The sequence below is a fragment of the Diprion similis genome, chromosome 14 (genome assembly GCF_021155765.1).
Source record: "Diprion similis isolate iyDipSimi1 chromosome 14, iyDipSimi1.1, whole genome shotgun sequence".
In the NCBI taxonomy this organism is placed as follows: Eukaryota; Metazoa; Arthropoda; class Insecta; order Hymenoptera; family Diprionidae; genus Diprion; species Diprion similis.
The window spans coordinates 6,008,833-6,033,458 of NC_060118.1; the positions used below are offsets into that span (position 1 = coordinate 6,008,833).

General features: G+C 34.5%; 4 protein-coding genes across 6 annotated transcripts; 2 read left to right on the forward strand and 2 right to left on the reverse strand.

The window, feature by feature from the left end:
- Positions 1-248: 248 nt before the first annotated feature.
- Positions 249-5,894, reverse strand: LOC124414559 (RNA polymerase-associated protein Rtf1). Its single transcript, XM_046895523.1, has 7 exons — positions 5,557-5,894; positions 4,856-5,126; positions 3,993-4,397; positions 3,673-3,913; positions 2,464-3,190; positions 2,057-2,330; positions 249-1,965 (listed from the first exon to the last, which is right to left on the reverse strand). The coding sequence occupies exons 1-7, from the start codon at positions 5,635-5,637 to the stop codon at positions 1,859-1,861; spliced, it is 2,106 nt and encodes a 701-aa protein (XP_046751479.1). The 5' UTR covers positions 5,638-5,894; the 3' UTR covers positions 249-1,858.
- A 1,531-nt stretch (positions 5,895-7,425) lies between these two features.
- On the reverse strand, positions 7,426-13,065 carry LOC124414564 (actin-related protein 2). Of its 3 annotated transcripts, none has more exons than XM_046895531.1 (8): positions 12,677-13,065; positions 12,021-12,131; positions 11,010-11,018; positions 10,448-10,527; positions 9,616-9,751; positions 9,166-9,525; positions 8,801-9,079; positions 7,426-8,592 (listed from the first exon to the last, which is right to left on the reverse strand). In XM_046895531.1, the coding sequence occupies exons 1-8, from the start codon at positions 12,722-12,724 to the stop codon at positions 8,422-8,424; spliced, it is 1,194 nt and encodes a 397-aa protein (XP_046751487.1). In that variant the 5' UTR covers positions 12,725-13,065; the 3' UTR covers positions 7,426-8,421. The 3 variants fall into 3 exon arrangements, with proteins under 3 accessions (XP_046751487.1, XP_046751486.1, XP_046751488.1); XM_046895530.1 differs by lacking the exon at positions 11,010-11,018 and adding an exon at positions 11,776-11,793; XM_046895532.1 differs by lacking the exon at positions 11,010-11,018.
- Positions 13,066-15,594: 2,529 nt separating this feature from the next.
- Positions 15,595-24,124, forward strand: LOC124414575. The gene is made up of 7 exons (XM_046895547.1): positions 15,595-15,928; positions 16,224-16,504; positions 16,577-16,777; positions 16,889-17,138; positions 17,222-17,290; positions 17,378-17,757; positions 24,113-24,124. The coding sequence occupies exons 1-6, from the start codon at positions 15,617-15,619 to the stop codon at positions 17,540-17,542; spliced, it is 1,278 nt and encodes a 425-aa protein (XP_046751503.1). The 5' UTR covers positions 15,595-15,616; the 3' UTR covers positions 17,543-17,757; positions 24,113-24,124.
- LOC124414572 lies at positions 20,633-22,147 on the forward strand. The gene is made up of 4 exons (XM_046895545.1): positions 20,633-20,703; positions 20,766-20,960; positions 21,582-21,650; positions 22,123-22,147. Exons 1-4 carry the CDS (start codon positions 20,633-20,635, stop codon positions 22,145-22,147), a joined length of 360 nt encoding a protein of 119 aa, XP_046751501.1.
- Positions 24,125-24,626: the final 502 nt, after the last annotated feature.

Here is a 24,626-nt window from a genome sequence, read left to right on the forward strand (position 1 = left end):
TGCCCCTATAAAAGATACGACGATGCAAAAGACACTCGCCAAAGTAATTTCGGTTGCTTTTCACTGCTTGAAAGTTTTTTTTTTGTTTTTATAATTATTTTGTAATTAGTTTCTTTTACGCTGAATAATTTTTTTCCAGCAAATGTTCAATTAGATGTGTGTTTTCAATTAAAAATTGCAAAATAATTTGATTTGATTACCAAAATTAAATTGATCAAATTTAGAATAATCAATGAACTTCTCAGATGTTGCTTTTGGAAATAGCACTTTATTTAAAAAACAATGGCAATACACATTGTTCATCTGTGGTAGTCTTCAAATCATCCCGAAAAAATGTCACATAACTATTTGTAGCAGATCATGAGTCCCCTATTGCCTCAAAGACGATAAGTGCAATATGCACTCCTGGTACACAATGTGTTATGAATTTGTGCCATAATACACGCGTTGATCGCCAAAATGTAATACCAACCAACAATTAGGTGGTGTATAATTTTTATTCCGAGTTAACTAAGGTAATTGTTTAATCATTATTTGACAACCACCTAAGATGTCGTTTTTTCACCAACTTAAATTTACGGTAGCACTTATTTGCCAATGAAATACCATACCTACGTACTATTACAGGCTAACATTTACATATGCAGTAGATATAGCATATGTCGAATTAAATTACATACAGTAACAGTCTCCTATTGTATTATTAGCAGACTACGCAGTCAGTCAAGTAACCGATAGTTTCACTATTATAATCTCATTGTCAGAGGAAAGCCACGGCTTACGAAGTAGTACAAAATTTTTCAGTGAAAATTTAGTTAAATAATATTAATAATCTAAGATGTTTCTTCATGATTATTATATGACAATAATAATTGGAAAATGTCCCAAGTTCCTTATACTTTGTTAATTAATGCAATAAGCCTAAGTTAAGAAATTACAGTACAGTTCAAAGGAATCGTGCCCAAGAATCATTAAAATGACTGAGTCTTTCGAAACTATCGAATTAAGAATACGGATTGTAATTTGTTGTACTGTTAAGAAGTGAAAAATCTAAAAGAAATAATAATAATAAAAATAATCTATATCAAAAGATCCTGGTTTATGTACTTTAAATTTAATTATATCGTCATACTCTTTAATAATACTAATATCAACATTTGCACAACCCAATCAACACATGTACACATAGAAGTTTTTGCATAGAAATATTTTTTCTCTTCGTTTCGTTGATTTTAAATATTTTTATAATAATATTGTAAGTATAATTTACATTATTAACGATAAAATAATTGTCTAAATATTTCATTATCTCAGTATATTCATCTATTTCCTCGTCTATTTAATAAGTTTTGTATTTTACCAAATTTCTTAATTTAAATATGTCTAATTTGGATTTACACGAGAAATCTCAATTACGGTATATATGATGTGGTAGTGTTATTTTCATCTTATTATCGCTGTTACTGGTTTTTTATGTCTTCTTTGATTCATCACCATCATAATTGAGATGTGATGCATACTTTTTATTTTACACCATACACATTTATGAAACCTCAATGTATGCCAAATACAGTATAGTTTCACAGTTACCTAGTCAACTTTTTAAATCTCCACCCAGAACCTTGTCTGCTACGAAGCAGTGAAGTACAAGATTCCTCGTCAATAAAGAAACAAAAAATAATGATACAGGTAAGTTTCATCAATTTAAACAGCAACCTTAATAACTCTAATTTTTTCCGACTCAAATTGTACGATCCCAACTTCTACAATCACCGTGGATGATTTGACAATTACATGTCCACAACGTTAATTTATTGGTTAAATATTTTTCCAATATTTATACTAGGCGTATAGAATGTTAGATTAGACCACGTTTCTTCTTATAATCCTCCAAGTTTAAAGATCGCCTGGGTCCCGTATCTTTAACGTTGCTTACTGGTTTCGGTAGAACACTGACTGGGTTGCCTAAAAAAATTTTTTTCGACAAGTATATAATTGTATATAAATATACCTCACATTTCCGCACATAAATATTTGATAGAGACAGATTACTTACTAGGTAAAGGTACTTCTAGATCTATCGTGATGTCAAAATCATGAGCGTTGAACAAATCCTCACTTCCAGATTTCTTTTTTGCCTCGGCATTCTCCTTATCGTTATTTGTTGTCGGCGTATCATCCGTTTGCTGAGGGCTTCCTTTATTCCCGGAATTATTACTAGGTACTGTAGCTACCTCCTCTTCATCTGGCTTGAATACCATTCTTGGCTTTGTACTCCGTCTGGTGAATGGATCGTCTATTTTTTTACCTTTGTTAGCCTTAATTTCTTCCTGTTGAAATGAGGAATTTTAAGTCAATGCAAAATCGAGATATCCCAAAAACAGAAACAAATAAATCCATGCAGCATTCTGAATATGTTCAAGGTATGAAGGAGAAAAAGTGATTTAGTGAAAATTAGCTTACCATGATTGCTTTCTCAGCTTCTTCAACGTTTCGCTTTCTATTGCGATCATTGATGTACGAAATACTGGAAATAGTGGCAGTTCGCATTTTGTCTAGTTCTGAAGCCCGTTCTTCCAGTTCTCCAAGCTGCAGGTTAAGTCGACTCGCCGTTTCATCATCGCCTCTGCAATTTGCTGCGTCTCTTTCTCTCATCAATTGAGCCTTCTTCATAGCATAATTGGACGGGTTTTGCTTGAATCTTTCTTTTTCTCTGACTATTTTTTCTATATCTTCTTCTTTGAATTCATAAACCAGCGCTTCCTTGATATCCTTCAGCTTGTGTTCAATTTCGTCAAATGTTGGCAATGAAATTCCTTGCAGTGCACATGTCTCTTTCCATTTGAAGAATTCCGTCTCTGTGAATTCTTGATTAGATACGAATTCTAATCGGAAAACTCGTTCCTGTGCTCCGTGTCTCAACTTTAATCCCTTATTGGTTCTTGTACCTCCCAATTGGTATATTTTACCTGTTTCGCAAACCCCACTAATTTCAGCGACACGGTAAACGGGTTTACCATTGTTATTACCAATTCCAATACGGACAAAACAGCCTTGCACGACTCGATCGAAGAATGGAAGGTGCACAAATCTTTCCATTTTGTGACGTGATAATCTAACTTTGTTTAGATCCTCCTTTGTGTTCACGTAAATTGGCTTCTTTGGTCTGCTCTTGGTGCTAGTTACAGATCTGTATTTGAAATTGAATTTAGTCAGAATAATTTGTTAGCTTCAAATTCCTGCAAAATTTTATTGCTTTGTGAAGAATGGAAAATAATAAATAGGTAATTTGAACTGATAAAGAAAATACTCGCGAAAGATATTCGTTTTGAAATTCAAAGAGAATTGCGCAATTTTTCATTGATGAAATCTTACAACATCTCCATTATTCGTATATCTGAACAATTTACTGACAATTCCACATTGCGTAAGATTGCTAAATAAAAAAAATAATGTCTAATATTTTGACAACGCAATAGACAGCAAAAAACAGGATAAATTTGATAAATTTTGAAAACACTGACTGTTTTATATAACACATTTAACTGTTTTATTATTTGAATTTCAGTTGTAAAGGTACCAAATTTTGGGATGCTACGAAATTTAAGAAATGGTTGTTTTCTTAGAAACTCAGTTCCTCAGTCATTCGTTCAAAAAAGGTGGAATACTTACTTTTTGTCCGTCTCCGAGTCTGAATCTCTGCTGTCACTGGATGAGGATCGACGTTGTGATGTTGCTCTTGCAGGCTCATCTTCTTCTTGGCTGTCCGATGATCCACTATCGTCTGAATAAATATCTGATGCTTTGAGCTTAGTCTTGTTAGAACCGCCTTTGTGATCATCTTCTAGTTCCTCTTCCTCAGCATCTTTGGATTGCTGCTGCTGCAACTCTATTCTCTGCTTCTCTTTCTCTTCTACACATAAAGTACATGGATTAATTTCAATTAACATTGAAACTGTTGTCAGTGTGAATGAATTGTGAGAATAGTTTACCTCTTTCTTTTTTCTCTTCACGTCTAGCCTTGAGCAGTGACATAGCATGGAATTTCTTGTCTTGCTTTTCTTCGATTGTCTTCTTACGATCTTTGCTTCTCTCTTTGGGATCAGGAGCTCGATCGAACTTCTTTTCATCTGTACTTTTATCCTTCTTTTTGGACTCTTTTTGCTTTTTTAGCTCTTGTTTCTTGGCTAGGCGCAACTTTTTTTCAATCTCAAACCTGGTCTTCATAATTTCTCGCTGTTCTATACGCTTGAAAATTTCCTGCTCTCGTTCTTTTTCTGTCATCTGTGCAAGACGTGCCTGATCCTCCGCATCTCCCATCAATTTATCATCATAACCATCGTTGAATTCTTCCTGACTTGATTCCGAATCACTTCCATCGGAATCCGAGACTTCTCCTAAGAGTTATAAATTTTTATGTCAAATAATCTGGAAGGCAAACTAATATTTGATACCGGTGAGTTATGATAATTCTTACATGTTGAACAAAATATAGTAAAAATTTTAGTGTGCCAACTAGTCTTGATCAAATCCAAAGAATTTTTGCTAGGGTACTCCGATTAAAGAATCTTACTATGGTAATAGATGAATAGTTCTTGCTCTTATCTTTCGTAAATTCGCTACAGTGGATGAATAATATTTTTACACTTGTTACAGACTTTAACATGCATTTTATCCTTATAAAACAGCATTTATTTTTGAAATGTAGTTAACTGGATTTTTTTCAAGGCATCTTTTCAATCATTTACACGATTCACTAAAAATTCATAACAGAGAATGAATATGAGTGAAATATTGGTAATTTTGTTTGCTTATTAGTGAAAAAAATTTGAATGATATATAAACAAATGCCAACCTTCTTCGGGCTCCGATACTTTAGCGTCATCTTTTTCACTCGCACTATCATCGCTGCTCGATTTGGTAACTTTTCTCTTACTACGTTTGGCAGGTTGCTTTTTCTTCTTAGTTTTTGAGCCACCCTTGGCACCCCAGTCATCATCCGAGTCTGAAGTATCGCTGTCCGCTTGCTTAGCTTGTTTAACATCACTGTGAGAAGCATCTTCATTATTGGATTGGGAGTCCTCCTGTGATTTACCTTTTTTCTTCTTAGCCAGAGAGAGTAAGTCCTATTTGCAGTAATCAGTGAAACATATATATATAAAAATTCAGAAGCAATAATGAAAATCGATGAAAAAAAACCAAAGAGAAAAATACCGTGATCGTAGAGAATAAATTAGAATAAAAAGAAATGCATTATCGTATAGAAAAAAAAAAAAAAAAAAATGAAAAACGACTGACAGCGAATGCATCATTGTAGAAAACTGAAGCTTTGAGGTTAGGTGTTGCAACTCAAAATACTGCGTCAATCGAGCGTTTGTATTCTTCAATTATACGATGCTACAGGAGGAAAAAAAGGGTTTTTGATGTAGAGATGGTTTTTTACGATAGCTCATCTCGTGTACGTGTGTGTTTTTTTTTTTCGTAAGTCGGTCACACGGGAGATTTTTAAAGGCGGTAAAACGAAGCAGGCATAGCTTGTAAAGGTTATATTCTTACGTTATCCAGGTCAGATCCGCTTTCCGACGCGCTTCCACTGCTGTCGGAGTCGATAAGGGCTTGATTTTTTCGTTTCGGCATATCGGAGGTTCTTATCTTAAATATCAAAATGACAATGAAGTTCGGTACTGCTTTGTTTTCAGTGTAGAAAATGATGAAAACGCCCGCACGTCACGGCGATGAACGAAGAACACGAACGGAACCCGACTAACACGAACAATGAACTGACTTACAGAATGCCTAGCAGGTTAGTGCGCCCGGCCAAACAGCTTTGCGGACTTCCCACAAAATTAAATTACTATGAAACCTACCCTCTCAAACTTATAACAGACAAAAAGTAGGGAATTAAATTTTTATAACATACATGGAAGTGTCGAAATGTCACGAAAAATATCAAACTATAATGTTTACAATGGCGAAGCAGAAATTTATACGCTACTAATCACGGAATACAAAATTGTGACAGAGCGTGCATCCATATATGCGTAGGTAAACGTATAACACACTACGCATGAAACGCTGTCTAACAAATGAGTTGTCGAAAGCTAATCATTAGTATAATGTGCCAAACAAATGAGGGCCTACATTTGTGCTAATGTCTTGTTATTTCTACTTTGTACAGAATTCGCGGGATATAACGGACGCTTTCCTTTTAGATCAATTTTTCTACACATATATACGCTGAGTGATTTCACTGGTCGTTTTGAACGGAATAGGCCAATGAAATCACGTAGTGGCGTGTATGTCACAAAATTGACGTAAAAAGAAAGCGCCCAACGGCAAAGCTGGTAACGTTACCGCCAAAGCGGTGAATGGCCGCACGTTCGATGGCGCCACCATATTTAAAATTTTAAATTTAAAATGTTCCACTTGTATTATATTTATTTGAAATATATTGTAGTATTTTTCACTAGTGATTACTGAAGTTAGTACAGATTATTAGCAGTTTGTTTGCTTTTTAAAAAATTAGATTTGAACGTAAAGTCAGCAATGAAGCAAGTAATTCTGCTCATCGTCAGTTTGAACAGTGATCGACTGTTTTGTAATTTGTGTCGACGATATATAAATATATAACGAAATTTCAGTAAACGCAATCTGGATGGTTGCGATTATTGGAATCTTGTCATTTCCTGACGGTATTTTTCTTCAACTTTTATTTAAATCATGAAGCGACGATACGAGGTGTATTTTAATTAATACTCTATACAAAATTTAATGAAATTTCAGATGATTTCGTAAATGTTGACATTGCGGGTGATTTCAAAGATTTTCAATATTTCAAAAGATTTCAAAAAATTGAGAAAGATTCCAATATATTTCGAGAATTCCAAATATTTCAGATATTTTCGAAGGTCTTTAGCGTTCCGAAAAAGTTCACAGAATATCAAAAGATGTTGCAAATTCATTGATTTCACATGATTACAAAGATTTTAAACGGTTATAGAATGATTCAATACATCTTTAATCAATACATGGCAAAAGTATAAGCGTCAGTACGTATTTTTTTGTTTATTATGAAAAATTTAAAATTTTGCGTAATAAAAATAATATAAATTTAATGTAATATAACTAGTTTATAATTATTTAACGCTGTTCGTTAAAACCAAAAAAGATTCATACGTTTGGCGAGGAGAATAGAATAGAATGAAATTTAAAATATTGTTGCAAAAATGTCATTTGTTTTGACCATCTAGTAGTAAATTATGACGCCCAGATATCTCATCCAATGGGTTTGAGACAACGTCCATCAGATTTACAATTGCCTATTTCGAATAGCGATAGAATTTACAATATTTATGCGTACATTATGTACATTTTTTCACTACATATATATATATATATATAAATATATACATACAGCGGTAATATCTTTTACAATAGATAAATTTATTTTTGCTGAAGTTCTGATCCAAAATACAAAACTGTCTCGCCTAGCCTAGGCTATATATGTACAAGAATGAAATGATATCTGGAGAATAATGGTAGTGTGATTAATAAGAATAATGATATTTTCTAAAATATACACTAAAAATGAAATTTTTATTTCTTTCTTTCTTTACTTTATGAATTTTATAAATGCACCTGGTTGGAAATATTTTTAAGTATATGTCGAAAGTACGGTTCATAGTTCTAGAATGATTCATACATAATCAATATTTACTACACAATTTACTGCTTTTTGTCAGTGATTTTTTTTAACTCGACAACTGTAACACTATCTTTTCCTTCAAAATGGAGATTTTTTCATACACTTCATAAAATCTTTAACATGATTTTCTATTAAAAAAAAAAATTCATGTCTGTCTGTATTGCCGTAACCTACAGCATTGAGGTGCCAGAAGAAGACTGAGTTTTTGACAGTTAATTTTTGTTTTACGAGCAAAAGTGGCTTAGTTGACACGAAAAGCCCTGTTTAGGCATTGCGTAATTTCTATATCTATGCGATGAAATTATACTGCTTATCAAACTGACCGTTGATAACATAGAACTGATATCTAATTGCAATAATATGAATGATATCTTTTATTTATAACGGATCATACCCTCGAACTTAGTTCACTCTTTAGAGTTTTATCGCTATCTGGCATATTTAATAATGATAAAAAAGAAAATTCGATTTTTTGACAAAAATTTAAAAATGTTATTGAACCTTTCATTGCCGAAATACACAGTTAGTATTAATAAGTAATTTTAAACGATGTGTAATAATATCCAAGCACATTTTCAAGGTGGAATGGGATACTTTGTAACCAGTTCCAGTTACAAAAGTCCTTCACTTTGTGTCGTTTATGAAAATTTTTATCGTATGATCACCTCATGCGATTTAGATTTCGTTTTGTTATTTTATTCTAATTGAATATTTCTTTAACTAGAACGGGCAGTCAATTTGTTTAGTACGCCAAGACCCTTTTCTTCATATTCTTCCTTCGTTATCCAGAAGGAGTCACGGTCTTTCATGACTTCCGCCAACACTGCACCACCGATAAACACCATGTCCTTGCGTCTTGGAGGATCTTCAATCCTGATTTTAAATTTCTGAAATAAAGGTACGATCAATGAAGCAACAAAATTGCCATAAAAAACTGTTCAATTGATTGGAAACGTTGACCCAAGTGATGTTTGCTTCAATTCAACGAGAGGAAAAAAAAAAGAAATAATAATAAGAGAATAATATATTTAAAACAAAAACAACTCGCGAGATTGAAAGGTATTGTAAATGAATTTTAAATAGATTGAAACCAACCGATAATTTGTCAATATCGTTTTTGAGAACTCGTTCAAGGTAGAGTTGTTTCAGTTCACGTTCCAACCGGGATGGAAGTCCAGGATACATGGTGCTACCCCCGCTAAGAACAATATGCTTGTAAAGTTCGCTTCGAATATCAATGTCTGCAGCTTGGATAGTGTTGAAAACAAGTTCTGCTATTCCTTGGCCTTCGACATTGATTAGATGCGGTTGGAAAAGAGCTTCGGGTGCCTCAAATCGTTCTCCGCCAACTTTGATAACTCGACCATCTGGAAGCTGGAATTTTTCTCATGTAGATCTTGGCGTTCCTATTGTTAAGATTCCAAAGGATGTTGAAATAAAGATCAAGAAATATTTCTCACTGTGTAAGGTTCCACGAGGACCGTTGTCTCGAGGGCTAACCTTTGCTCTGTTTCAATATTGTAACCAATATAACACAGCTTCTCTTTCATCATTCGCACGGTCTCAAAATCAGCCGAGTGATTGAAGGCATAGCCTCGCAACAATAACAGTTTTATTAAATATCTAGTAATATCACGCCCAGCTATATCCAATCTTCGCGTCAGATGGGGCAGGGCGAATTCTTCATAAACTGGGCAAATGTGGGTCACACCGTCTCCAGAGTCCACAACTACTCCGCTGAGCAAGCCTTGTGCGTAGAGCGTGAGAACAGCCTGAATAGCGATATACGTACCATCGAATCCGTACTTTTCAAACATCACCTGCATGAATGAAAGGAATTTATTGATTATCAACGCTTGTGATTAACAGTTCCAATACCATAATTGTCAGTTTAAGGAAAACCTACTTACCTGTATCATTTTCTCACGATTTTTTGTTGGATTCATTGGCGGTTCTGTCAATAATATTTTGCACTCTTTTGGATTTATATTCATTTTTTCTTTGCCAAACGTGTAATCCCATACGTGGCACATGTCTTCCCAATTCCTATTAATTTAAGTACTTTGAATTTTGAACTTGATGCTTTTGAAATCATACAGGCAGTTCAAATGCAACTCACAGAATGAAGCCCCCCCCCCCACACACAATTACATATTCATGAAAAAAGAAATGTTTTCACAAAATTATCAGTATTCTAGTTATAAATGGAATTTGGAATGAAATAGAAAGGAATGCTGATAATAGAAAACCCATACAAATTTTTTAATAAGTGTTGTATACCGTTTGAAAAAACTAATCAATATACGTGAAGACAGGTTTGCTTTTTATTTCGTAATTCTCGCAGTTTCTGGTTTTCATTTGAAATCCACTAGAGAATTGAAAAACTGTTTACAATTGACATAAGGATTTTATTTTATACTGATTCTGAATTTATGGAATAACAGCAGCTAGTTAATTCATAAGTATTTTCAACTGAACAGTAAATAGTAAGATAAAACAAAAAACGTTACTGGAATTTGAATAAACAATTTAAACATTGTAGATAATTAATTACAGCATTTGATGAAAATTAGAGGTTGGTATTTTTGATGATCAGCGATTCTACCTTTCGGAATGAGAATACTCACAATATAATTTTATGAAAAGATCGTGTTTTTTGTCAAATAGATTGACTTGTGATTAACCTGATTTTTGGGAAGGAGTTACTGTAGATAGAAAACTGTTCCGTTTGATAAAGCTCACCTGACAATTCCATTTTCCATAGGGTAACTAACTTCGAGCATTGAGCGAAGTTTACTCGCTTCGTCGCCTACCATCAAGTCCTACAAAAAATCAATCACGGATGTAGGTTTTGTGACTGTTCCAAATTGAACGATTTCTCGTTCATATGAAGAGCGCAGGGAATTACTTTTGTGTAGTAAAATTGCGTAACTAAACACATTGCATTTTTCAATTATTTTCATACCAGACATCGTATGCAAGTTTCAGGATAATTTGAAAGGAATTTCAGTCCCTGCGCTTTGGATGAAAGACTTGCATGCTGTTAGTGATTGTATAATAATCATTCCTACGCACACACACATATATACATACGTATTAGCAGTTATCATCATTTGTATTGATTTCCATAAGAATATTGAAATTACTACCATTCTATACAGTTTACAGAATTTTATGTAATAGTGCATAGAACAAAATAACGCCATGGAAATTATGCTTATTTGTTATATGCAAAACAAGTTATAACACAACTGTGGATTTTTTTTCAGGATATTGAATAACTATAACACGTCGTCAAACTTACTGGCATATCCTATGTGAGCGGAAATAACACACAAACATGTATAGACTGATCATGTAATATACGTTTACATATTGAAACAAATTTAACTTGAGCATTTATTTTTATTTTTTCCAAGTATACGTACATCTCAACTTGACATTCGATGAAAAAATAAGCAACAATGAATTGTGATCAAATACAACAATAATATTATGCATTTGTTGACGTTGTATTGATATTTAATCTTATGTAGCAAACTTGGAAATTCGTAAATCAAAAAAATGTAAGTAAATTTCTACAATTTCATAGGAAATGTATAATCATTCTTCGTACGGATGAATATCGATTTTAAAAAGTTGATAGATATAACTTGAAAATCTGTACGTGTTTAAATTAAGGGCTTTGCTTTAACGGAACATTTTCAAAGAGTTTTGTTCATAATTGAGAAAGGTAGCAGCAACCATTTGTACTTATTTTACTGACGTCAGTGTTTTTTCTGTCGAAGTTGAAACGTGTGAGTTTCCATAGTGTGGGAGAAATAAATTTCAATAAATGTTGCGTCCGTTTCCTCTGTACGTTATGTTTGAAATCTATTTTTTTATCCCTGTTATTTCCCATGGCCAAAAGCAATGTAAGGTAAAGGAATAAAGAAAAGAGGAACCACTCGAATCACGTTATACAACTGAAATTTCTTATTACTGATATTATTATTCATTAATCAACATAAAATGAACGCAAAATAATAACAACGACACACTGACACATGTAACTGTGCGGAGTAACTTACTCGGACATAAAATTCCTCCTGAAATTTTCAGTTCTTTAATTAAACTATTCACAAGATTCATTTCTTATTCATTATTTCTTTCTTAGACGGGCGCTGAATTTTGAATGCATAAAAAATATTGGTAATAAATTCTTTCGAGATAGGATTGAAATGGATTTTTATACCTTACATAATTATTCTTCAAATTTCATTTTTCAAGAATATGAATTTGTAGAGCAGAATATAACTTATTTTGGATAATATACCTTAACTTCGATGTCACCAATCTTGTTAACGGCTCTTATAATAGGCCGCCCAACCATCGAGGGAAATATATGTGCTGGAAAATTTGAGCCTGCATATCCGCACTTGACGAACTAAAATAAAAATCCAATTATGGAACATCTCGGTGTACATATGGAAAATTGTGAGGATTAAAATCAATGAAATGTCATACAACCAAATTCAGCTTTAGTTGAAAATTCAAGTTTTATGAATCAACTACACTTAGAAACTAATCGTGAATTGTAATCTAAGGCAAATGAACAATATTAACCTCGGACTTGAAAAACTTGGCAGAAATGATCGCTGATTAAAAAAAATAATAATTGGAATTGTAATACGTAATTTGAATTTTGTTCCTCATTCACAAATTAATTTTAATCTTAGCTATGGCGTAGCTTTTTCTGAATTCATTAAGGGTTTGCTTGTGACTCAAATATTGCCACTACAGAGTTTGTGGATATTTAGATGACGTGTTGAAAAGTATAAAACTGAAAAAATATTTGTAAGTGAATCGATAGCAAAATGATAATGTACACGAGGTGAAGCGAACTCACTGACCGATGATATGGTCAATTAATCAAAGAAGAGTAGGTACGTTAGTAGTATAAAATAAATATATACATGTGCATAACCTTACCCCAGTTCCATTATCACACACGATTACTTTCCGTCCTTCGCTGTCCATTTTATTCGATTTTGGGTTCAGCGTTTGACACTTGTCTGTTTGTGCTAAGGTTCGAACGATGATTTAACGCTTGATTAGTATGACTAATCAGTTAATCAGTCGACAATTTCTACACCCAGAAGGGCGTAACCGGTACACGGAAACAAGTGTTTCCCAGGCGTTTTAACACATTGATATTTAGTTGGAAGTAGTACTGTGTGAAGATTTTTTTACCACTTCAAAGCTGACGGAGTGCAGTAGAATTCGATTGAATTAATTAACGACTAACCAGAGATAATATTATTCGGAGATAATGGCCCTCCTGCGGAGCCATTCAATCTGTCAATCGACAAATACACGGTCCAGTGCATAGAGGTATGAGGATAGAGGAGGGAAGGCGGATCTGAAAGTGTCGCCCAACTAGAAAGAGAGAGAGAAAATGAAAGCCGTCTACGTTTGCCGCTCTACTGGCGCATGCATAGGGTGCATTCCGAAATTAGCTGGCAGCGATTAAAATTCCCTAGGACAGAGGCAGAGCGAGTCATGAACTCGACAGCGCAAAGGAGATAAAAGATTGTTGACAGCACCGAGACCTAATGTCGGAACGCACCCATAGCCGCTCCATATAGGAACCTTTCATTTTCTTTCTCTTTCTAGTAGGGTGACGCTTGCACTTTACTTTCAGTATGTTCCAATATTAGGTGAGGGTTCTAAAAACTCCCTAGGACAGAGGCAGAGTTACTCACAAACTCGGCAGCGCAAGAGAGATAAAAGATCGTTGACGGCACTGCGAGCTAATATCGGTATGCAACCTTGATTATTATACCTCTGTAACATCGTTCCAACCCACTATAATTTTTTCCTTCCTATTTCACAGCTCCAACTAACGACGCTCAACTTCAGTACGAGAATCTCGCGATAAACCAAAAAGTTACTAGATAATTCTTAGTTACCCAGATCTAAGTATGTATGACTAATTGAAACCTAGACTTACTTTAAAGTTGTGAGATGCTTCTACAGAACCTGAGTATTACCATAGTTATCATTTAAACCATTGAAAGTATCAATTAGCATCAATTAGAATTTTCAGAAAACTCCTAAAAGAGGTTTTCCGGAAGAGCGTAGACTAATGCCGCATTGTAGGCAACCCACTTTACACGGAATGCTTCTGTCGGTAACGATGCCGTAGACACAACCAGCATCTGTACTCGAGAGTGTTATACATATATGGGGCTTTCCATCCATTATCGCCCACGTTTGACCTCGACATTTTTTTATATGTCTAGTACTATATGGACAGATCATTTATGATTAAAATCTAATTTTTTTAGCAAACAATTTTCTTTAAATGAAATAATACCAATTCTGAGATGAATACATCCTTTGAAAATTTTGAAAAAAATCAATAATACTCTACGTCTGAAACTCTATTTTTTGATACCCCTTTGATCGTGGATGGTTGAGATCTTCTATTCTTCCAACCAATATCAAAATTAAAGAATCGTTATTCAATACACAATAGTATGACTTACTTACAAGGAACATTGGTTTGGTGTCCCCCTCTGATTTCGTTGAGACTCACGTATGTTGTAAAACATTGAAAACTAAGAGACACGTATTTTTTTATCTGCGGAAGGACGGTTTAAAGCGGTAAAAATGATCCGCAAAGATGGGCGCCCAACGAGGTGACTTCTTGATGCGCTTATATGCACTTTTTGTGCCACTGACATGTGGGAAATGTGGCAATAGCGACACGTGTCAAAAAGCCACACATTTTTTGGACGATTTTCGGGATATGAGTAACCTTCCTCAAAAAAAGCGATGCATTTTCGAAATTTCAATCCATTCCGTTCATTTGTTTTTTTAATATAGGAAGAGAACGAATGAGTTCGCTCGGGCGGTAAACATAGGACTGCTACGTTGGCCGCTAACGTAGAAACATTCCTCAGACCAATTTAATTTAAGTTATATAAATCAAAGGTAAATTTTTATCAATGATATTTTATATTATTTTCCTAGAAATTAGGATACCGATAGTTTTCGATGCAATAGTATACAGTAAGAACATTATAAATCACAAACTAAAAATTTCTTAATTCTGTAACCCTTTTTAAAATTCGAAATCGTCGTCATTCCAATTCTTGGCCTAGGGTACTCTCAGAAAATATTACATTTGTATACATGAACTAGAGGTAAATTTCTACGAAGTTGATGTCCGTATTGCTGCTATAGAAAGTATTGACACAAACTTCCGTTGCTTGAACTGTTTGTAGGGTTTCCATCTTGAATGGTGTTGAAGTTTCATGATATGGAGGAAAAAAGTAAATTGCTAATTTTAAAAAAAAAATTTGAACTCGACTTCTTACGATCCAGTTAAAATGGCTGAAGCTTTTCGTCTTGCATTTGTTATGATACCATTGAAATTTCAACCGCATATGTAATCTTACCATCTAACACTTGGAATTATTATTATATTATTTCATTATCAATCAAACTGCCACGAGCTAATTTTGTAGTGGGTAATTATTGAATAATAATGGCAATTAGGGTGTTACCTATGCATATCTACGACTAATAATTGATTTTTACCTTATCTAATTGCATCTCAGAAAAAATAAAGTACACATCAGTAACGGGTCTAACTTATTTTTTTTTAACAACCGTGTTGATTTATATCGCTCCCAGTTGCGTTACGAAGATAATTATGAATGACTGTTTAAGTTCACTGATGTGCCTGAATCAAACGTTTCGAGATCACCTCGGTTACATTACCGTACCGACTGTTTGGCAACCTCTTCGTTTTTGAAAGCTAGTATATAGCAGTGCGATGTTCAAGGAAGTAGAAAAAGTTGTGACATAGAAATTAAAAAAAAAAGGGAGGAATAATTGGTTTAAGGGAATCGAAACTGCGACATGTTTTCATCAAAGCCAAAAACCTTTTACGACGCGATAGATCTGCTCGTTAAGTTCAATTGCTTCCTGGGATTAGGTGTCTATCGGCAAGAGAACCAATCTCGTGTTGCATTATTTTTCATGACATTTTACACAGTTGCTATCAATATTGGAATATGGCTTGGAACTTATATTGGCTTTGCACAAATAGCAAAGACTTCAGATGCTGGAAACACCTCGCCAACGGCTCTTATAATGTATAAAGCCCTTGTTTATACAAACTCGTCTTTTACCGTGATGACTCCAATCACAGTATGGCTTCGAAGAAAGGTAGTAGGCTTGCACTATTATATTATTTTAATCACTGTCGAAGTAGTGTAATTATTCCACGTGAATTTTATATAAACCATTCAAAGTTATCCAGTACGTCATCTTTAATTATCATATTCTCGTGGATCTGTGCAAAATATTTGAAGAGGGTATTTTTGCGTTAAAGGACAAACATATTTTTTAAAATACAGACTTGCTGGATAACAATAATTAAGTAGGCTTTAGACTAAAGACTATGATTGAGGGATCTAGTTCATTAATTAACGATAATTGATGTACTGACATGATTTTGCAGAAGTTGACTAGCTCTTTCGAAGAAATGATGATAATAGATAACTCCTTCGAAACTATTCTTGAATCTCGGAATAAATACACAAAACGGTATATCAATCTACTGGTTGAACTTATCAGCATTTCTCTATTCGTCTTCGGAGTGTGCATTTGTGACATTGCATGGACGCGGATATGGGGTATGGTGGATAACCAATCGATACAATCAATATGGGGCACTCTGGCGACTCTACATCATCCGATACTCCTTACACTTATTTTAGACATAAATTTCTGTACCTTCATAAGGTAAGACGATGAATCCTCTCCAAATGGCCTTAATTGTGTGAATTCTAAATGTCCGATCATCTCGGATTCCAGATACTTGGAAAAGCAATTCGAAGACTTGAACAGCGGTATATTGAAATTAGCAATAGAATCTAACTGTGCCAACACTAGCAAGAGACCAGGGTTGCAGATGTATTCTCGAGATTTTATGCCAACGAAATTAGCACCTGAAGTTGAAAATATTGTAGCCACAAGCTTTGTCAAAGACAAGTACTACTTGCTACAAAGAATTCGGTGAGCATGGCGCCATTTGTGTTGCATATCGTGATAACGTATTTCGATCTTATGATGGGGTAATAATTCCTGACTTATTGTAATTCATCATTCTTCAAATTCGTTCGTTAGAAAAACTCACTTGACTCTCACCAAGCTGACTAAGAAGTTGAACACAGCCTTTGGACTACAGAATCTCTTTTCTTTGGTTGATTCATTGGTCATGATCACCGGATTGTCGTATACTATTTACGGTACTTTGTCGTGGAAGAGTTTTAATTACGATAAGTTTCAAGAGATAATCTCCCCGATTGCATGGACCCTGATTTACGGGTATAAAATTTGGGTTATCTGTCACGCCTGCTATAAGGTTACCAGAGAGGTGATAACTAATTTAAATATTCATTAATTACTTTTGTGTCTGTGAATCTTGAGCTTCGATATCCTAGATTATTGTTATTCCAGATTCAGAGAACTGGGCAAGTAATTTATGACCTTCTCGGGAGAAAAGTGGATACTGAACTTCAAAAAGAGGTACCGTTGATATTTTGCTCGACGTGATCGATTCTAATCGAATCTTATGCCAAGAACTCCATATTGAATATTGTCGTTCTTTTGCAGATCAGAGACTTTTCTCTACAGATGCTTAAAAATCCGGTTAGCTTTAACGTTTACGGAATACTAACCTTGGACCATTCCTTCATCCAACAGGTGATTGAATTTTTTCACGGTTTCGTACACTCGTGTCTATTTCTATGTGTATTGTTTGCTCTGAATGACAGGTGATTGGATCCGTGACAACGTACCTGGTAATCATGATCCAAATGAGTTGAATATTCAAGATCCTTACGGCGTGATTTTCGCTGCAGAGGCATCAGATTTTGCTATTTTCATTTGTTTCTGACAAAATTCAGTAAGGCATGATGTTCAAATTTGAAGTGCAAAATATATTTTACTGCTAACATAAGGATAAGTAATAAATTCAATAGAAAGTAATAAATGTTTTACATACAAAAATACCTTGATTTAATCTCCGTAATATGTAAAAATAATTATTAGTAGTCGTGAGTATTGAAAATGTTGTACTGGGAAATAGAGATTGATAGAAGACTATAAATGGGTTTAGTTTTTCAATACCAGCTTGACGCTAGACAATCAAAGTGCTACCATCCGCAACGGAAATCTGAAAACCTGGAAATCAAATATTTGGACCAAATGGTGATAGCGTGAACAACTAAGCTTTTCATCAATTTTTTTACCGTATTCTAGAAAGCACCAGTTCACAAACGTTTGAAAGAAGTTTTTATCGAAAGAAATCTGCAAAAATCCGATTTACAATTAACTGTGAGAAGAGTGGTGATTTTTACCGAAGTGTTCATTTAGCTTGCTCGAATTTTTATACATCTCCCGAGTGACCTTGTAGCTCTCATATATTTTTTCAAGGACCATTACTTTTCTGAGATTTAAACAGAAAACGGAATTTTGGGAATCTCTAATCACGTTTTTTACGGAATGTTAATATTTCTAACCGATCGACATTAGAGTGTTGATAGGTTTTTTGAGAGAACTTTCAAACGCGTTTAAATTTGAGACAAATTACTAGAGCATTCAATCAAGTGAACTCAAAGTGTGAAATATAAGGGATTTGTAATCATTGTTGTATGCGATAAGTACGCGCAGAAATTATTATTTTCATATCAGGAGTAATAATTGGGCACGTGACGGTGAATGAATGATAATTTATTGTATAACGAATAATGTTATCTGGACAAATACGTCAACAGGACCTATAACCTCCAGGAAGGTTCTTCATTGTGCATTACCTTTATCGAAGTTTTTCGAAAATTATTGGACGAATCCCTTAATAATTCAGTGAGCCCTGATTACAATCGTCGAATACAACGTAGAAAGTTAACAGCCAAGATGAGGGAAAATAATCGTACGTACAAGGTTCAAATTTAGGATTGCAAAACATTGCATTTGTAATGAGAAACGCAATATTCCAGAATATTTCTTATTAAAGTTTTATTGTTTATATAATTCAAAACTGAAATTATCAGAACAAGCGCATCAAGAGTATGAAGATGTGATATAAGTGCAGTCTATAAGATTTGATTCAATGAAAAATGAATTATCTTTTACATTGGGGTCGAAAAAAGTCCGTCTGAAGTAGAGCAGTTCTTCTTTTGATAGTCAGAACCAAGGACTGTTGTATGAGTATGCTAACTATCAATTTATTCAAGATAACACGGCGCGAGTTCCTTACGAAATTTAAATTTTTATCAAGAAAATGTGTTATTGAACTGACTAAAAATTTGTTCAAATGTACCTCAATCGTTTTGTTTTAAAAATATGAAATTACTGTATCAGAAAGTACTGTTCTAATTCATATTTTTTGATTATTCATTTTATTGAATCGAGGAATTCGCTTGATATCATTTTGACAAACTAAACAAATCGAAATTGTTGAATTGAAGTCATCGTATTTGAAACGAATAAGGAATAAAAGATTCAAGTGAATGGACTCCAACAAAATCTATTTTGATGTTTCAAGAATTCCTTTTCCTCTGTGTATAATTTCAAAAGCGGTGACACACTAATTGTTACATGACGCTAATTTCTCCTTTATGATTTAAGCTCCAGAAAAAGGTAGTCAATCGCAAGCATGATAGTCGCGTCAATTTTTTATATTTGTTCATAATTACTACACGGCAACGGCTTACAACTTCACATCCTATTACAAGTCCTTCAATTTCAGTGAATCCCGAATGAGGTTACGATATAGCGAATGAGCTATTCGGCCCCGTGTTATTCGCCTTTATCGGAACATCTTGAACAATTTGGTGAACGGACAATCTCTCAGGCCTTCATTTTCCACCAATTTTATCAATCGATTACAAAATGGTTACTAGTAACGGAAATGACGAAACATCGACATATCTCTCCCCATTATTTCTCCTGTGAAAGACTTGCAGGGATCACTTGCAACGGCCTTCCTCAAGTCGAAGGTGACATAATAGTGGATAGAAAACGGCCAACTGTGAGAAGGATTATAGGAATCCTTTACTTTTTAGTCAAAGACGGAGAATCGGAAGACCTTTGAAGTGAAAAGATGATCTTCTCGAAGCCAAAAACCCTTCAAGATACCGTCAAAAAGCTTGGTTACATAAACTGGATCCTAGGTCTCACTGGTTACAACCAACCCAATGGAAGCAAATGTACGACATTTTTGACGCACCTCTACACGATTATTGTGATCTTTGGAAACTGGTTAACGATATGGGTGTCATGCATGAGGATTGCATTAGATTCCTATAATGATGGCGTTACAACCTCGGCTGTGATGACGTTTCACATCATTACATTCGTCAACTTTTTCGTCACACTGGTTTCACCATTCTTATGCTGGTTTCAGAGAAAGGTAATTGCTAATGTGATGATCGATTCATGTTGTGGTGAGTGTACCAGTAATTGACCCTGTCCCAATTATTGACCTTTTTTGGTTGTATCTGTTTGATCCTTAGTTCGATGATTACCGAAAAATGAATTTGTAGTCTCTAAACCACTAGCAATTGGTTTTAATCATCGAGAAATTCACAATTTGTGAATGTTTCAATAACTATATAATGACTAACAAACTTACAAGTTGATTATTACTACCGTGGTTTGCAGGCGATGGTCAAATATATGCAGCAAATGTCCATCTTGGACGATACTTTTCGAATTGTTTTTGGAAGTGAAAAGAAGTACAGAGAAGTCGACACTCGCTTTACTGTAAAAGTTATCGTCATTTTTTTAGTCACTTTTGCGTTGGCAATTTATGACTTTATGTCACAGACACCGAAACGGTCTGGATCTCTGATCTATGCTCTAAGCATGACAATGGCTGTTCATTATCCAGTGCTCGTGATCCTTTTGATGGACTTGAACTTCTATATCAGCTTACGGTAAGAATGAATGCAGAAATTTCTCTCAGATTTATCTAATGATCAATTAGTATACTCTGTAGATATCTTCAAGAGAAATTTCGACGTCTGAACAGAGTTTTGAGAGAATTGGTGCAAGAGCTTTCAGGTCTTTGTAACAAGAAGACAGGATTACAGGTTTCTCAGAACAGTGAAAAAGCGATGAAAATGTACGAAATCAACGCTATCGCAGCAGAAGGTTTTAGTAGGAGAGCATCGTATTTGTTGCGTGAAATTCAGTAAGTTACTAAATGAATGATAATTGTCGTAGATTTTTAAACACAGGGTGTTACATCCCAATGAATTTTATTTTTCGATTACACGGCAGTAATTTTTTGATTGTATAATCTGAAGTGGGAAATTTTCCTCAGGAAGGCTCATTGGGAGCTTTGCAAATTGACTCGTGAGGTAAACTCCGCCTTTGGATTACAAAATCTCGTATCCATGGGAATATCTTTTGTTGTTATCATCGGAATGTTGTATATTATTTTTGGGGCTATCTTGATCGTGGGTTTCACCCATGTCGCTAACGCAAACTTGATCTCAGCGGCTTTCTGGAGTTGGATTTATATCTCGAGGGTTCTTGTTATCAGTCACTCCTGCTGGACAACCAGGGATGAGGTATGTGGAATAATTCGTCGCCGCAGTAACGGGGAGATCTATTCTTAGTTTTATTCATACAAGTTCTGTATTGATGATGTTTGAGGTGAATTGCAATGCGAGGCTTTCTTGAAGCTTTGACACTGGTCATTGAAATTTTGAATTTGTTTTACAAACAGAGTTTATGTGTTGAAAGTGAATGATCATGAGATAAAGCGTGTAAGTTATCGGTAATAGTATAGAGATTTATCTTATTTCAGATACAAAGAACCGGAGACTTTGTTTACGAAATTTTATCACCCCAAGTGCATCACGAATTTCAAAAGCAGGTAAACACTCAAGTCTAATGAATACACGCAATGATGACATTTGATGATCAATATTTCTATGCACAAGTGTACAAAAAAGAAGCAACAATTCTGAGTTGTAGTAAATTTTCATTTCAATTGAAAATGTTTTCTTTTGTGGAATGAGAAATTTCTGTGTAAAACCCGAACAAACTAGAACGAAGTGAGCAATTTTAATTTTTGAGGATTTTAAAGTTCTAAAATTGGGTCGATACGCGGGAAACAATCAAGTCAAATTGTACGCAATTCTCTTCAATTGATAAGAATTGAAATTATTAAACATTCGAGATGTTTGAGTTGTTCGATCGTTTTTACTTACTATAATACTTTGAAATGCTTAGAATACAAGTTGATATTTACTTTAGGTGCATCCGTTACAGTAATAATGTCGATATATTGATAGTTGGTACCAAAACCGGCGAATAATTAGAATATATTTAATTTCTCCTTATAGGTTGAACTCTTTTCAATACAGATGATACAGAATTCCGTACAGTTGAATGCTTGTGGGTTTTTTACTTTGGATTACAACTTTGTTCAAAGTGTAAGTAAGTTTAATTACATAAGTTAAGTACATATTCATTGCGACCGATTTCTACTATATGGAAAGTACTGAGAGAGAACTGAGAGAATGAGATTTCGGTGTTCTTCGTAATTGAAAACCAGATCAGCTGTCATTTCGTCATTTCACCATCAAATCTCATGGGACTGGGATCAAAATGTGTGTTTTGATGTTTTTTCATGTATTGGATTTAAGTAATAGATGTTAAAAAATTTGTTCAACCCTCTGGCTTTTTAAATATATAGGTGAGTTCTGAGAAGGCCCCCCTTAAAAGGGTCAAAACGTTAAGTGATTGACAATATTTTATTGACACCGAGTACCTAGTCTCACAGAATTGGATAAGGTCGAGAGAAATGGAAAAAAAAACTTCAATATTAAGATTTAATTTTCATTTTACGTGGTTACAGATGCTGGGGTCTATAGCAACGTATCTGATAATCCTAATACAAATGAGTCCTACAGCTGTGAGCAGTCCAGGGCGTGTCACTAGCTCCAATTTTTCCGTCAGTTATACGACTTGAGCTTGCAGTTCAAAGCTCCACCACAGTTTATAATTGTTCAGAAGATATGATAATCAACTTGGAGTGATATGTAATCATGTCATTTATTGTCATGTAATTAATAATAAATTGGCGAACAATTAATATTCAAAATGATAATTGCTATTGAGCTATTATAGATTCTGATGTATGTAGGAAACGCAGACGATGAGACTTAATCTCTCCACGTCAGTAACGAAATCGTAAACTTATCGCAGGTTCTCAGTAGAATTAGAAATAATCGGTGCCAAAGACCGGATTAAGTCAGATTTATCTGAAAATAAATTTTCCAATATAAACTAAAAATATTAATTAGTCCTTATAGGCACGAAAGTGAAGGTAACAATAATGATTTTGTGGTTTCCGCAATCAGATAAGTCGGACATCTGATTACAATCTACAATACTTGCAATACATATATGTGGTACGGGATCCGTGAGAACGTTTGAAAATTTCTGTTCCACATCAAAAGGTGCTGCTGTTTCAATTACAGTATAAATTTGCGTTCTTAGATTTATTACGTGAGTATTGGGGTGGTCCTTAGAACAGGTTTACTTAAATTTTATTTTGTCGTACGACGAGTATAAGAGCTTCATATTCATTCGAACTAGCTTTCAGATTCCAATAGATTCAATTATCTGTATTCGTGCATTGTTTCTCGCAAACAAAGATACTGCTGACTATTTGCATTTGCGGTTGGGAATTCGCAGGATCCCAACTACTAATTTCAACATCATGCCTAGCCCTGTGTCTTCCGATTCAAGCTTCGAAGAAGTTGAGTTGAAATTGGAAGACGTGTAAGATGTCGACGTTTTCGTGTTCATAAACATTCTAATTTCACGAGCAATCCTCGAAATTATGAATCATTGCTTGGCTTAATTTCATTCACGGCAGCTCAAACGTCTCGAACGAAATAAACTCAGCATCTCACCAATCCAATACGCCGTTGAAATATTCGGATGGAGGCATTTCTGGTTATATCTCAATATTTTTATATTTGCTTCCAGATATATCCCAAGTCGTCGTTTAAGTTGTGGTAAAATCTGGTTGCGACGGATAGTCAAACCTTGCGAGAGTTGAAACTACTCGGTCTTCCGAATGAACCTTTTTCAACCTCTTCTTACCGAAGTACAGGCCTAGTTGAGTCCCAACCATCACACTGTTAGTTGCACCGTCAACAATATTTCACCTCACATAACCCTTGATCGATATCTATAGTGTATTACATTCTATTTTTTCAGTCTAATATTTTTCCGAACTGGTAAACTAATTACATTTTAAAGTGGTTACGGATTGTGTACATACGACATTGAAATAAAATTACATTCCGGAACTCTACAAAGACCTTCTGAATATCCAGTCCAAATATCTATTTCCCAACAAACCAATGAGACGTTAAACAATTTCAAGCCTGAAGCAAAGTTGGTTTTGTCCAAAGCTCCAATTTGTCACTAACGATAAGAAATTGTGCGAATAGAAATAATTTTACTCCAGATATCGTCACTCATCGAATTCGAATTAACGTCAACTCGTGCACTGAACTCTTTCATTGAAATTTTTCACTCCTAACGTAGACTTCAGACACTACTTTTCACCTCACTGTCCTCGAGATTTCATTGAAATGGTGGCGAAACGTTTAAGCATAGTTTCCATCGAGTGAAGAGTACGATAGTGCATTATTTTGTGAAACTATTTGGTGATAGTATGCATTCGTGGAGTTTTCTTATTTCAGACGAAAAGAACCGCGTACTTCATTTACTCGATTGTGCTATTAAAAGTCGATGACGAACTCCATGAGCAGGTAAGCACTCTAAAATAAATTGTACGGACGCAATGACCAGACAATGATCGATACTC

Bases quoted from the DNA above. Each gene is read 5' to 3' on its own strand.
- LOC124414572 (XM_046895545.1), top strand. From the start codon at position 20,633: ATGACAATGGCTGTTCATTATCCAGTGCTCGTGATCCTTTTGATGGAC. The intron at 20,704-20,765 runs GTAAGAATGAAT...TATACTCTGTAG, and splicing joins AACTTCTATATCAGCTTACG to ATATCTTCAAGAGAAATTTC. The intron at 20,961-21,581 runs GTAAGTTACTAA...ATCTTATTTCAG, and splicing joins TATTTGTTGCGTGAAATTCA to ATACAAAGAACCGGAGACTT.
- LOC124414575 (XM_046895547.1), top strand. From the start codon at position 15,617: ATGTTTTCATCAAAGCCAAAAACCTTTTACGACGCGATAGATCTGCTC. The intron at 16,505-16,576 runs GTAAGACGATGA...CTCGGATTCCAG, and splicing joins AATTTCTGTACCTTCATAAG to ATACTTGGAAAAGCAATTCG. The intron at 16,778-16,888 runs GTGAGCATGGCG...TTCGTTCGTTAG, and splicing joins TACTTGCTACAAAGAATTCG to AAAAACTCACTTGACTCTCA.
- LOC124414564 (XM_046895530.1), bottom strand. From the start codon at position 12,724: ATGGACAGCGAAGGACGGAAAGTAATCGTGTGTGATAATGGAACTGGG. The intron at 9,752-10,447 runs GTGAGCTTTATC...TTAAATTAATAG, and splicing joins ATGGAAAATGGAATTGTCAG to GAATTGGGAAGACATGTGCC. The intron at 9,080-9,165 runs GTGAGAAATATT...GAAAAATTCCAG, and splicing joins TCCTCGTGGAACCTTACACA to CTTCCAGATGGTCGAGTTAT.
- LOC124414559 (XM_046895523.1), bottom strand. From the start codon at position 5,637: ATGCCGAAACGAAAAAATCAAGCCCTTATCGACTCCGACAGCAGTGGA. The intron at 4,398-4,855 runs GTTGGCATTTGT...TATAACTCTTAG, and splicing joins AGTATCGGAGCCCGAAGAAG to GAGAAGTCTCGGATTCCGAT. The intron at 3,191-3,672 runs GTAAGTATTCCA...TTTCAAATACAG, and splicing joins GACTCGGAGACGGACAAAAA to ATCTGTAACTAGCACCAAGA.